The following is a 15352-nucleotide window of genomic DNA, read 5'->3' as shown; positions in this document are numbered from 1 at the left end:
CTTGGGACAAAAAATGTCATCTACATCCAGAAAAAGAGACTGAATGCAAATCAACAACACATGCTATGTTCACTTGGTTTCACTATGTTCACTACATTCACATGGTTTTTCCCTTTTGCTCTGATTTTTCTCTCCCAATATGATTCATAAAGCAATGTGTGTTAAAAATAAATAATTTTTTAAAGCTACATTAAATATTTATATATATCCCTCTGGTGACACAGCAGGGTCATTTTTGTGACTGGATGAGGCTCAGGAGTAGGTCTCCAGGGACTTGGTGGAAGAAAATATGTTCATTTACAAAAAGTAATGTTTTAAGTATCCTTTCCATACCCTTCTTCCTGGGTTGCAGCTGTCTATCTTCCCCACCCTGCATCTTGGAGAGGAAAGGATAGTTCTTCAAAGATTACCAGATTACTGGGGCCTCTGAAGAAAACATTTTGAAGACGGAACAGGAAAAAGAATTTCAATATTCATATTCTTGTACTTATAGCATGTAGAGTACTGGATGGCCTTAAAAATTCATGGACTAACACTGTTGATTTGGGATTACTCCAAGGACTTAATAGGAAGTTCAGCATAAGCCAAATTTGTCAAGCTGCTGTGTTCTCCTGTCTGCCTCATCCTGTAGCCTGCCTTCATGCTGTCTCCTGCAGAGTTCCCATCACTTTCCTTTTATTCCTAGGCAGGGCCTCTTGCCTTCCTCAAAACTCGCCTTGTGGTTCATGTGTTCCCCCCTACCGGCAAGGTTGGACTTTTAAAAGACAATACTTTAAATTTTATGACAGAATTCCAGGCAGTGCAGCCATAAGTGGAAGAGAGATGCTTGTAAATGGGAACCTTTCAACATCTTACTATGTTGGTGGTCCTCTCGTACTCGTATGAGTCAAAAACTGCTCAGCACCCGAGGGTCCAAATGAATTCTCTCAGACACTTTTTGTTTGTTAAATATTTTAAATCACAAGCTAGATTTGATGCTTTCAAATACAGTTCTTTAAGAATATTAGATTTGTTACAAATTATCAGTACCTTCAAATGACAGAAAACTTTACACTGTTGAAAAATTAGGTGAAATTTTTCATGAGTTAAACAGCCCTTTCATCACTAAGTGGAATTATTCCAAGACATGCAATAAATGGCTATTAAACTTTAAAAAATTGCCCTAATTTTCTGTGTTGAGATTTTAAGCCTGTCCTTAAATCAAGGCATCTATGTGCTCTGGCCACACTGTACTGACCTCACTTTTCCCCACTCAGGGCAGTTATAAGGATATATATATTCTTTCTAAGCACCACTTTTTCAATTTTACTGATGCATTTTATTTCTTTTCTCCTCTATTCTTTGTGCAAATTTTTCAATAAATCAATAGGAACTATGCTAAAAGGAAGAAGCCTTATAGATTCCAACAGTAAATGACTTGAAAGGAGAAGGGCTTCAGCTGTGTGACTCTGAAAGAGGGAGGAAAACCTTATTTTTATCTTAATGTGGATCTGCCAGACTGCAGGACAAAGAGAGTCTCCTAATTAGAAAGTGAGGGCAAAACAGAAGACATCTGGCTATGGCTAATAGCCACTCACTGGAGCTCCTGTGAGCAGCCCTTACTGACAGAACCACATAAGAATTACTACCATCAACATTTTATATGGAATTTGAGTATAAATTTGATACACAGTGCAACTGAGCTGCTTTAAAAAAAATCACCTTGGCTTTTTAATCTCTTAAAATTTATAATAGAACATTAAAATATCTTCTAATAAAATCAGTCTTAAGTATAAGGTTTCATGATCTCAATATCTTATATACTTTTTTAAATAAATATCTCTCACCTATAGCTCTTGAAGGTATTACATGGTGACATGATGCAGATAAGTCAAACAGTATTTTTTGGTGAAAACAAACTATCAATTTAAAAATAAACAAGTTTAAAAACACTCTGAACTTAAGTTGCAGAAAATCAAAACACACTTAATGATACAGTTATTGTACATCTATCTTTAAAATAACTAAATGCATGCTCAGCAACACTTCAATTTACAAAAACAAAACAAAATCCCTTAAAAACAAATCTAATCTAAATAAATAAGCAGAAACACAAAGGGAGGTACTGTACCAGCCAGTAACACATAGAAATATAAAATTGATTTCTCCCTTCCTCTTTTAGATGATTCTGACATGAAAATAATGTAAAAAAAAGATTTTCTGGAAAATTATAATTCTTAATAATATTTTGCATTAAATAATGTGTAATTGTTGCCCATGATATGAAAAGGCAAAGTAAGGCTTCCTAAATGTTAGACAATTGAGCCTCAGAGGGGAATAATTCCATTTTATCATTACTAATTATCTTTTGGGAAAGAAGGGGAACTGAAGTTCACCAATTCCAGAAATGACTGAACTTTTAAAGCTGACAATATGTCTATTTAATGTCCATTATGCATATTCAAATTCATTATATAAAAACGCACATTCAAGTGTAAAAAAAAAAACATAATTTTTTAATACTGAATCATTTATCTCAATGATATAATCTTGTCCAAAAAAAAAAAAAGTTTACTTTTAAGATGAGAGGCTGGAACTCACAGCATTCACTCGTGGCATTTATTAGTATGGAAACCATGTCAGAAGCATGTACTGACCATGGGTTAGAAATGGGGGCCTGAGGAGCAGGAACTGTTTGATCTAACTGGCTCAGCTAGAAATCAATCATCGTCAACTGCTGCACATAGTTATCCGAGCTTCCATGCCAGAGCCAAATTTCTGAAATTCAATTGTCTACTTCAGGCCATCTATTCCAGAGTTGTATAGTTAAACAATGGTTAAAATGGAAAGAAAATCTGTGCCTGCACAGCAATATTCAAGATAAAAGAATAATGACGATTGTTATTATTCTGTGTTGGGTATTTGCTCATAATAACTGCCTGAGAATAGAGAAAGATGAACGAATACATACACACAACTATTTCACATACGGAAGGTGGACTTGGAAAACATCGATTTGTTAAACCTGGATTACACAGCTCTCGAGTATAATTAAAAACACATTAAGACTATAAGGAAATTCCTTTTTGTGACACATACAAGACTTATTGCATGATAGCTAGAAGCAACATCTTTGGACAAACAAATGTAAACTAAAAGTGATCTTTAACCCTTAGCATATCAGGATGGCTAAAAATGGGTGGTTATAGGAATGCTTTGTCCATTTCTATTTGCAGCGACTTGCAGGAAGATACTGATGTGCTCTCACAGACATCAAGATTTGGTCATCCTTCCACTCTCCGGAGCTTGGAGTATCTGCCGAAGAAGAAGTCTCTGTTGCCCAAGGTATTTCACCGAAAGCGGCAGCGCACGGGACAGAAGCGTTCTCACCACCAGCAGCGTTCAAGGTTGGGATGCTGCTAGGAGAAGGATATCCTGTGTTTAAGCTCTGTTATTCCCTGCAGTAACTTGGAATAATAGAAATCCATGTTGGCCGCAAAGTCAGTACAAACGGGTGATTCGACATCACCAAAGGTACAGTACAGGGCAGTTCCTCCGACGCTGAGGAAAACGGTCACTATGCACAGCAAGACCAGTAAAAGGCAGGAGCCGCCACCAATTTCATCTGTAAGATCATGAAGACAAACCAGAGGTCACGTACAGATCTCCATCATGGAGAGGTCATCAAAGGGAAACCAAAACAGGACCCTAAGCACCTGCCAGGATGGAAAGAAGCCCAGTCCTCTAGGAAAAGCTTCAGGGCTTCACTAATGTGAACAAAAAACCACTTATATTTCAATGTCTTGCAGCTTATTCAACTTGGAAGATCCCAGATGAATGGCTGGGAGAGGTTCAGTAGGCCCATGTCCAACCTCGTCCTCTTACAGACGAGGAAACTAGGGAGCAAAGGGAGTAACTGACAAGTCTAGGAACACAAGGCTGGCAAACATTTGGGCTGGAGTTCAGACCTAGGACTTCTGGGCCTCCCAACTTAGTGACTTAGATACTATATCATGGTGTCTTTCTGACTCGAGTCACAGTAGAAATTAATGCTATCACTAACGCTATGTATAGAGACAAAGTATATGTGATCTTTGAGAAAAGAAGTCAATTCTACATGCTGCTAGTGCCTATAACATAAAAACAAAAATTAAATAGTCTAAGCTGTACCAGAACTTAAAGCATCCAATCCGACCCCCACACTTGAGAAAATTGAGCCTACATAAGGTAGTGACTTGCCCAAAGCCACTCTGGTAAATAATGGAACTGAGACTGTGATCCAAGTTCTCTGACTCCAAATCTAAGACTCTTTTAAGGTCAATTTGCTCTTGTAGTAATAAAACTGTGCTTAACAAGAATCTGAGCATTTTAATATAAAATTTTACTCTATAATTACAAATACTGAGGTAACCAAGATGAAATAATTTATTAATATTATGGTTAAAGCTTTGCTTTAGGTAAGGATGTCATTTTTGAATCAAATGAAATGATTGAACCTAGAAATTCCTCTGCTGAAAAAAAGTTTATTCAAATATGCCTTTTATAAGCCCCGATCATCATTTATTTGTTTTTTTTCTTTCTGTTTGTTTGTTTTTGAGGCAATTGGGATTAAGTGACTTACCCCAGGATCACACAGAAAGTGTTGTGTCTGAGGCTAGCTTTGAACTCTATCTACCTTCACATCTTTTTTTTTTTTTTTTGCTGAGGCAATTGGGGACAAGTGACTTGTCCAAGGTCACATAGCTAGGAAGTGTTAAGTGTCTGAGGCCAGATTTGAACTGGGGTCCTCTTGACTTCAGGCCCGTGCTCTATCCATTGCACAACCCAGCTGCCCTCCCCAACCCAGATCATCATTTGCAAACTTCAGCACAACTATCTTCATATAGTTTAAACTGTTCATAATTTATTTTATTTTATTTTATTGATATATGTTTAAAGTGTTAGAGGTGAAGAAGGTTGTCTCTAAGATGTTTGTAGCAAAAACACAAGTTGAATAGAATCTACAGAATGCAGTAATGATATAATCATCCACCAAAATTCCCACAACCCTTGAGAGTCCTTTAATACCTATGGCCACTTCAGTTGATCTTCCAGGTAGGCCACCCAAGAACTGCCATTCCCATTTTAGAGATGAGGTAAATGAAGCTCAGGGAAATTAATTGATTAGCTAAAATTACATACATGCCATAAAGGGTAGAAATGGGAATGGAACTAAGTGTGGACCTTGTGTGCTTGACATTTGGGCAGCTGCCCTCTCATGACAGGAAAGACTGATGGGAATGGAGCTTTTGGTTTTGTTTCTTTACATAGAACAATGTAAAGACAGATAAGGATATATGGTCTTTTCTCCATTTTCATGTTTCAGGAAAAAGAAATGGGGAATTTGGGGAAGAGTGACTTAAGGACATCTCTGAACTAGGCAAAGCCAAGAATGGAGCAACAGTCTGAATTCTCAGGACTATCAAGAAGGCAGCCTGGTGTGTCCTGGCTCTGGGGTCACCGCTTAGTGGTTCATATATCCTGCTGCTCACTATTTGTGTGACATTTGGCCAGCCATTGCCTTTCAGTTACTTCATCTGTAAAGTAAGAGGGTTGAACTAGATGATCTCAAGTTTTCTTTCATATACAAGTCTATATTCTATAGCCAATTAGTAGATGGGAGGCCTGCTATTTGCTAGAGTGACAGAAAGTTCTTGAAATACAGTGGAGAGAATCAGGGTTAAGAGGTGATTAATAACATTTCTCTAAATCCTGCCCTAATTTGTGTTTTTTATCTAACTTAGAGTGATTAGTGAAACAATATTATAAATATTTAAATAATGTTATATTTTAAAATAAGCCTAAGGTAACAAAGTTATGCGTTAACTTTAAGAAATGGGACATACTATTGGTTGTCAAGCCCTGCTGACCCCTTAGGTAACTTTGGCTTATGGAATCATATTACCCAATACCACACCTGTGCCCAAAGGCAGCTATGAATTGCAGGCACTGTGCTTAGAAGGGAAAAATGAGCTTCTATAGGACTGGTCTTGCAAATTCCAACTTAAAAAGTTATGGCAAAGCTGATGGCAATTATTAGAATTTTAAATTCTAGAATGTTATTCTCCTAATGAATTTTTAACCATTCTAGAGTTATCTGAGGAGATGGGGATACTTTAAAAAAGGATCAAGAACTTGATACAAGGCTTATACTCTACAGATATTCCAAAAGAGTAATAAATAGTAATAAGAGTAATCCTTTCTGAGATGATGCTTTTCTTTTTCCTCATGGTGAGCTGTGTAAAAGGAACAAAAGTTTTAGTAATCTCTAGTTACAGGCAAACAAAATGTTCAAAATAAAAATGATTTGAAAAAAATAATTTCTGCATTAAAATCTTCCTTTCATGACTCAATGTGGAATAACAGTCAACCTAAGTTCTCAAAGGTGATTTCTGTCTGTGCACCACAAATTCTGACATATCCCATGAAGAAGAACAGACTCGAGCATAGACATAATGATGGGCTGTTTTCCTTACAGTGAAGTGTGTAAAGGTGTTCGTTAGGAAGGCTGACCACCATGAAATTATACATATTTATAACCTCTTCCTGGTTGAACAGAATACGTAGGGATAAAATTAGTGGCTAAATTCACATCTCTTTTAAAAAAATTTTGTTACTAATCATTATCTGCAACTTACCCTGATCCAAGGAGTCTTCCATTTCTTGGAACCTCACTCGTCTCTTTGATGATTTTTGCTGCATTTGGGAAAGCTGATTTCCTTCACTGTTTCTTTTCTTTAATATAGACACCAATCCCTCTGTTGGAACAACCTGTCAAATTTTAGAAACACCACTTCTAAGTATTGCCAAGGAAAACAAATCGATGGATCATATTAATAACATATTTTGTTATTCATCAGGGTAGGGGCAAAAAAAAAGTTCACTGTTTACTTTTTTTTCATTAATAACTTTTTAATAAGATTAATGATATTTGGATGTTGCTGTTTTGTAATCCATAAGTAGGAACAAAAATATGGTATGAAAGATGCCAAGGGTATTAGTTACTTATAACTACATATTATGTAATTATAATAACTATAGTTATTTATAGCACCAAAAATGGTGCTATAAATTGAAATGATATGTTAGATTTGGTTTTCCCATAGAAACTAATATATTTTAAATAATGTACCAGAAACCATAAAGCTTCCTAGATCAAAAACATACTTGCACATCCTAATAAGGCAATAGAGAACCAATAATATAGTTCTAAGGAGGCAAAACTAGAGAGTTTTTTTTTCTTTAAGTGGATTTGGGGATTTTAATGGACAATTAACTTGGTCAACAATGTGACATGGGAATCAAAAAAAAAAAAAAAAAAAAAAAAAAAGCTAATGTATCCCAATAAGATCAGGAGTGAAACAAGGTTGCCCACTATCACCATTACTATTCAATATTGTATTAGAAATGCTAGCTTTGGCAATAAGAGTTGAGAAAGAGATTAAAGGAATTAGAGTAGGTAAGGAGGGAACCAAATTATCACTCTTCGCTGATAATATGATGGTTTACTTAGAGAACCCCAAAGATTCTACCAAAAAGCTATTAGAAATAATCCATATCTTTAGCAAAGTTGCAAGATACAAAATAAATCCACATAAGTCATCAGCATTCTTATATATCACTAACAAAATCCAACAGTTAGAGTTATAAAGAGAAATTCCACTTAAAGTAACTACCAATAGTATAAAATATTTGGGAATCTATCTGCTAAAACTATCTGAGCAAAACTACAAAACACTTTCCACACAAATAAAGTCAGATCTAACCAACTGGAAAAATATTAAATGCTCTTGGATAGGATGAGCAAATATAACAAAGATGACAATACTCCCTAAACTAATCTATTTATTTAGTGCTATACCAATCAGACTCCCAAAAAACTATTTTAATGACCTAGAAAAAAAATAAAACAAAGTTCATGTGAAAAACAAAAGGTCAAGAATTTCAAGGGAACTAATGAAAAGAAAAATCAACAAATAAAGGTGGCCTAGCTGGGCCAGATCTAAAATTATATTATAAAGCAGTGGTTACCAAAACCATTTGGTATTGGCTAAGAAATAGACTAGTTGATCAGTGGAATAGGTTAGGTTCAAAGGAGAAAATGGTCAATAACTTTAACAATCTAGTGTTTGACAAACCTAAAGACGCCAGCTTTTGGGATAAAAATTCACTGTTTGACAAAACCTGCTGGGAAAATTGGAAATTAGTATTGTAGAAATTAGGCATTGACCCACACTTAACACCATATACCAAGATAAGATGAAAATGGGTTCATGACCTAGGCATAAAGAATGAGATTATAAATAAATCAGAAGAACATAGGATAGTTTACCTCTCTGATTTGTGGAGGAGGAAGGAATTTATGACCAAAGAAGAACTAGAGATCATTATTGATCACAAAATAGAAAATTCTGATTATATCAAATTGAAAAGTTTTTGTACAAACAAAACTAATGCAAACAAGGTTAGAAGGGAAGCAATAAACTGCGAAAATATTTTTACAGTCAAAGGTTCTGATAAAGGCCTCATCTCCAAAATATATAGAGAATTGACTCTAATTTATAAGAAATCAAGCCATTCTCCAATTGATAAGTGGTCAAAGGATATGAACAGAGAATTCTCAGAAGAAATTGAAACTATTTCTAAACATATTTTCATATGCTCCAAGTCATTATTAATAGAGAAATGCAAATTAAGACAACTCTGAGATACCACTACATACCTGTCAGATTGGCTAGAATGATAGGGAAAGATAATGTGGAATGTTGGAGGGGATATGGGAAAACTGGGATCCTGATACATTGTTGGTGGAATTGTGAATACATCCAACCGTTCTGGAGAGCAATTTGGAACTATGCTCAAAAAGTTATCAAACTGTGCATACCCTTTGATTCAGCAGTGTTACTACTGGGCCTATAGCCCAAAGAGATCTTAAAGAAGGGAAAGGGATCTGTATGTACATGAATGTTTGTGGCAGCCCTCTTTGTAGTGGCCAGAAATTGGAAACTCAGTGGATGTCCATCAATTGGAGAACGGCTGAATAATGTGGCATATGAATGTTATGGAATATTATTGTTCTGTAAGAAATGACCAGCAGGATGATTTCAGAGAGGTCTGGAGAGATTTACATGAACTGATGCTGAGTGAAATGAGCAGGACCAGGAGATCATTATATACTTCAACAACAATACTATATGATGATCAATTCTGATGGACGTGGCTCTCTTCAACAATGAAGATGAACCAAATCAGTTCCAATAGAGTAGTAATGAACTGAACCAGCTACACCTAGAGAAAGAACTCTGGGAAATAAGTATGAACCACCACACATAATTCCCAATCCCTCTATTTTTGTCTGCCTGCATTTTTTATTTCCTTTACAGATTAATTGACACTATTTCAGAGTCTGATTCTTTTTGTACAGCAAAATAACTGTATGGACATGTATACATATATTGTATTTAACATATACTTTATTTATTTCTATTATAGCTTTTTATTTACAAGTTATATTCATGGGTAATTTTACAGCATCGACAATTGCCAAACCTTTTGTTCCAATTTTTCCCCTCTTACCCCCTCCCCCAGATGACTAATACATAATGTAAACTTAGCCTTGATTTAACAATCTTAGAAGCTGCTTCCAAGGTGATTAATGTCTTATTCTATTCATGGATCCTTCTGTAACATACTGGACAAATAGTCACCTAGTATCTTCTTGAATATTTCCAAATGACAGAAAATTCCTCACTTTAAAAGGCATCTTATTCCATTTTTTGATTGGTCCAATTATCAGAAATTCTCTCTTAAACCAGTATCTTCTTCCTTTTATCTTCTATTCTTGATTCTCCTTTCTAAAGTCAAGAAAAATGTCCAATTCATTTTATACCTGATAACATTTTAAATGTTTCAAGACCATTATTATATTCCAACTCTTCCTCCAGCTAAACATTCCCCAGTTCTTCTAAAGCATCCTTTATGGTTTGGGGTTGTTCTCTTTTGAAATCACTCAAACTTATTAATGTCCTTTTTAAAATGTGGTGCTGAGAAATAAAAAAAGACTATAGATGTGGTTTGATAAGGAGAGCGTACATTGGAACTATCATCCTTTTTGTTCTGGACAATGGTTCTATTAATGTAGCTTAAATTGTATTATTTTTGGCAACCACACATTATTGATTCATATAGATATTCTAGTGCACTAAAAATTCCAGATCTTTATTATATGAACTGAAGTCAGAAAGACCTAAGTTCATAGATAATGTTTAGATGGGATTTTCTGAGACAAGAGGTACCAATAGGGATCTTTATGTATAGTTTAAAGAAACCTATTTCTATCTGAGTTTGAGACTACTGTCTCAGTACTTAAGTCTTTTTGAGAAGGTGTGGCTGAAAAAATTCTTTACCTCATCAATGGTGGTCAGTTCTCTAGCACTGAACTTGACCAGGCCTTGAACAAGAGACATGATCTGTTGCCAGAACTATATTGAGATTCTCCCCTCCCCTCCCTCCTTCTCTCACTATATTGCCATTCCCCCCCCCCCCCCCCCCCCCCCCCCCGGTTTGATACAATGAATTGCCAAGGTTTGAACTTTGTTTTGAGAATTTGGTGTTTCCTTCATGTCACAAAGAGGCAGTAGAATAGGACTCTGGTGGAAATTTCTTTGTCTTCCACCAAAGGAAAAAAAAGGAAGAAATCACGTTGCTTATCAGGACATTCTTAGTAAATCAATGTTGGCCCTTAGTGTTGCCTTCCTGGCCTATGTGCTCATGTAATTCTTCAATAATCTGTCCTGGAGATTAATCTGTTCTAGGGATTAATATAGCTGTGTCAGTTTGGGCAAATCACTTTACTTTTTTGGGTTTTAATTTCCTTAATTGTAAAATGAGAAATCTGGATTGGGTCACTGTTAAGGTTTCCTGAGAGAGAAGTCTTCAAGCAAAGGCTGAATGACATGTGCTAGTTATGCTCTAGAGGGGATTTCTGTTTTATTAGATGATCTTGGAGATTCTTTCCAATTCTGTGTTGCCAACTTGTCAACTGCACTAGTTTATCGTTTTTAGATTCTATTTTATCTTTTTTGGAAAATATTTGGATATATTCCAAGTTCTAGAGCTTTTCTTCATTCTTCAGAGATAAATAGCAACCATTCATAATTGTATCTGCATGTTATTTCAATTAATTGCACTACAATTTGCCTGTATCTGAAAACTTAACCTTCAAAGACAAACTGTGGAGACTAAAGCAGTTAAATAGATAATAGGAACTGAATCATTTCTTAGGTCTGTTATTTATTAATACCATATAATTTGCCATAAGCAGTGGGTTTATTCTGTAAACTTGTTTGGAGTATAAACTAAAGATATTTTTAAAAACTGTTTTTCATAATTTTTCATAAGATTAAATTCCTTTTACGCTATATTTCTCATGACGTTATTCTTAAAATCTCAGGCTGGGTTTACAAAAAAAGGCAAATGCACAGTACCTGACCTTATGGAGCTCATACACTAACAGAGGGGAGAGTAGTGCTGTATTTATGAGATCTTAACAGTGTAGGTGGAAAGTTCAGAGGCCTTAGTCTGGGGATGGTAGGAACTGGGGAGGAGGGGAGGAATCAGGAAAGGCCTTTACAGGAGTGGGATTTGGGCTTAGTTTTGAAGTAGAGAAACCAGGCTGTGAAAGTGAGGATGGAGAGTGCTTGAGGCTTGGGGTAAAGGCATAGAGTCAAGGGGAGGGTTATGAGTAAGAACAGCAAGAAAGCTGCAATTACTAGATCCTAGAATAGTGCAAGGGATTAAAGAGTAACAAATGGCCGGCAGTGATGAGTTTTTTACAAACCAGAGGATTTTATACTTGATCTTGGAAGGTTATAAGGAGTCACTGGAGTTTATTAGGTGGAAGGGGGAAGGAGACAGTGACATGGTCAGATCTGCCTTTTATGAAAATCATTTGGCAGAAAAATAGACTCTGAAGTGGAATGGGTGGAGGTGCAAGGTAGGGAGACTAACTAGCTACCACAGTAGTCATGGCGTAAGGTGATAGCACCTATACTAGGCTGGCAGCTGTGTGCATGAAGAAGAAACATATAAGACTGACTTACTACTACAAAAGTAGGAATGAGAACTCTTAACAACAGATTAGATAGAAGGTGTTTGAGTGGGAAAAGGAAGATGCCCTGGAGGTGTTATAGGCAGAATGACTGGAGGCATGGTGATGGTACCCTCAATAGTAAGAGAGAAGGCTGGAAGAGGGGATTTTTATTTTTGAAAGATGAGTTTCACCTTGGGCACGCTCAGATCCTATGGGTCATTATTCAGTTTGAGATGTCCAAGAGTAAGCTGGTAATGTTGATGTGGTGTGGCTTCTAGGGGAGACAGCAATGATTTTGAGGCCCTCTGGCCTAAGAATGCTCTCATTCTAACAATCCTGTCTGTCAATAATTGTAGAGGAATATAATGATATTTCTTCCCTTGGATTTTAGGGAAGATGTATTAGTAATCCTAAGGCCCTCTGACCTGAATGCTATTTTTTTGGCAGTTTGTCTGTCAATGATTGTAAAAGTCCTCTAACCTAGGAATGTAATAATATTTCTTTCCTTAGATTTTAGGGAAGATATGTTAGTGATCCTGAAGCCCTCTGATCTAAGTGCTCTTGTTCTAACAATCTGTCTTGTCAATTATTTCAAAGTCTTCTGGCCTTAGAATAGTCCTACAAACATTACTGTCAGATAGATAAACTGTTGGTTACCAATAACCAAATTCCTGAGACTACAGTGAATAAGACCACACCTCAAACCTATTTGTAAGTCATAAAATTAGCAAAGAAGTAACATGAAGCTCTGATTCAACTCTGTCCTATAAATCTATCCCCTTTTCTCAGGACCCTTGCTAATTTCTTTGGGAACTTAGTCCACTGCAATTGGCATTATAATCACAATCACCTTTGCCCTTGATTTGGATATGGTTTCAATTCTTTTGCCATATCTTGCGACACCAGTCTGTGACCCCAAACTTTTGGGATTCTTTTCCCCCAACCTCAACAATGTGAGAATAAAACTCAAGGGAAAGAATGGAGTAAGTTATATAGATCTGGGAATCATCCAAACACACATATAAAGAGTATTTTAACCCAATAAAGCTAATGACATAGAAGGAATTTTTTGTCTCTGTATCACCAAGGCCTATACACAGCACCTGACACAGAATAGGTATTTAATAAATGCTTTTTTTGGGGGGAGGGGGGGAAAGGACATTCAGGGTTAAGTGACTCACCCAGTTAGTAAGTAGTTTGAGGCCAAATTTGAACTCAGGAAGATGAGTCTTCCTGACTTTAAAGCAGGCACTCTATCTACTAATACCACCTATCTGCCCCTTGATAAAAATTTAATGAATGAAAATACTTCATCTTCTTTCAAATAAGCTACCTTTCTGAAACCAATAATGCAGAAAGCCAGTTAAAAAGAACAGATAACTAAAAGAACTGTTCAATCATTTTTGCAATTTTACAGACATAAATGAAAGCAGAATAAAAATATTTGGTACTTTTAGCTTGACGACAAAATTAATATATGCCTTTGGTATCATTATTTCATGCTAGTTATCCAATCTTTAAAACTGCTTCACAAAGTTTCAACATAAGATTATCTGTATCTACCACTACTTTTTTGTAACTATCTGTGTGTAGAAAAAGAAGTCAAGAAAGAAAACATAATTGGAGGAAGAAAAGTATTACTTCTTTAATGCCTTCATTCCATAATTGCTCAGGCTTTGGAGTCTAAATCAGATTATAGGTGAGAGCAGATTATGTTAAAAATAGAAAACAATCTTCAGCTCTAACCTATTTCTTGAGGGTACTGACAGCAACAACAGTTTAACACTGGCAAATGTGGAACAGTGGAGAGACAAAAGATCTTGAAGTCAGGGTTAGGTATTGCTCCCACAACATGCTGACTCAGTGACCCTGGGAAAATCACTTAATGTTTTAGTGCTTCAGGAATTCCCTGTACCAAAAGAATCTCAAAGCCAGCCCCTCTTTCCATCTCTGTATTGTTTAAGATAACTGTACTCCAAAGGATAAAGCTGTTGTAAAGAGAATGTTTTTTACCCAATACCATTTTATACTTCTCTAGGTTAATTCAGCTTCTTTGTCTGTAAAACAAGAAAGTGGACGAGGTGATAGACCTCTAAGGTTCCTTCCATTTCTAAATCCTATGGTGCTAACTGGAGATTCTACATCTGACTCAAAATTATTACTGTTATCAAATTAACTGAAACTAAAGCTAGAGAACTAGATTAAATGATCCTCACTAGAAGTTAATTAAGAGAAATAGGCTCAGATTAAAATCTGGGGAAAAAACAGCTAGCAGAGTAATATTTTGTTGAAGAGGTTATTATAAATAGTTGCTTCATGCTCTCAGAAGACTTAAAACTTTGGTTGGAATAGGTAAATAAACCCAAAGGCACAAAGTCTGAGTCTGAATCCCAAACTCTCAAGCCTCTATATCTCTGCCACAAGGCCTGTATGACACCATCACTTAATAATTCATTTTTCCTTTTATCAGCCATTTTTATGAAATGCATACAAAAATAAGACCATCTAAGTCACAGAAGGTAAGTATGACTCCACAAAAGATCAACTGGGAAGACAAAAATGCAGTGGAATAAGGCAATGAGCTCACTGAACAGAGTGGGAAATAAACACAAAATTCTTGATTGACTAGAATGATATTTTTAGTAAATGTAATAATGCATACATAAATTAATGATCTTCAAAATAGTCTCCTTGAGAATATGAATATATATGTGCATATATAGATATAGACATGATTTTATTATGCTTTTATGCAAAAAATTCTTATAGCTTTTTTGCTGAAAGTTATTTTCGTAGGCAGTTTATCATACCCACCCATCTACTCACACATTTTCATTACTTTAAAATGATAAGACATTTTTCTTAGGTCCATCATCACTCCTTGTTTCATTCATTAATTCTTGTTTCTCTGTCTTTCTTTTCTTTCTTGAGACAATTATGTCAGAAAACCCCCAAGGAGAGGAACTCTGCAGCATGAGGAAGGGTCTAGGGAAAAAGACTAGCACTGGGAGTGGGGCAGTCTAACCAAAAACACATCAGAAGCATATCAATTAACATAAGTTCATGTGCATGCTGCTGGTTTGCAGAATATACTTTGAATTAATAAAATGGGTACAAGTGGCTGAACAAACATGAAATGCTAAAAGTTGCATTGCCTTAAGGACTACCTATAATATCTATCTTTCATCTGACAGATGAGATACAGAAAACTGGTTTCCAGTGTAAGCTTGTCTTTGATAATGG

At 35.9% G+C, this 15352-nt stretch overlaps 1 protein-coding gene across 5 annotated transcripts in view; it reads right to left on the bottom strand.

Moving 5' to 3' along the window:
* Window positions 1-934: 934 nt before the first annotated feature.
* Window positions 935-15352, bottom strand: part of CNST (consortin, connexin sorting protein) — an 88770-nt gene continuing 74352 nt past the window's right edge. For 4 of the 5 annotated variants that reach the window (XM_023502026.2, XM_003767765.4, XM_023502027.2 and 1 more), the window contains 2 exons: window positions 6657-6789; window positions 935-3604 (listed from right to left, as the gene is read on the bottom strand). In XM_023502026.2, coding sequence (XP_023357794.1) covers window positions 3399-3604; window positions 6657-6789 — 339 coding nt within the window. In that variant the 3' untranslated portion in view covers window positions 935-3398. Of the gene's footprint in view, window positions 3605-6656; window positions 6790-9566; window positions 9873-15352 lie in introns of those variants that run through there. The other variant, XM_031966992.1, reaches the window with a different exon arrangement.

Source organism: Sarcophilus harrisii, chromosome 4, assembly GCF_902635505.1.
Source record: "Sarcophilus harrisii chromosome 4, mSarHar1.11, whole genome shotgun sequence".
In the NCBI taxonomy this organism is placed as follows: domain Eukaryota; kingdom Metazoa; phylum Chordata; class Mammalia; order Dasyuromorphia; family Dasyuridae; genus Sarcophilus; species Sarcophilus harrisii.
The sequence above is the reverse complement of the archived record's forward strand: the minus strand, read 5'-3'. Positions and strand labels throughout refer to the sequence as shown.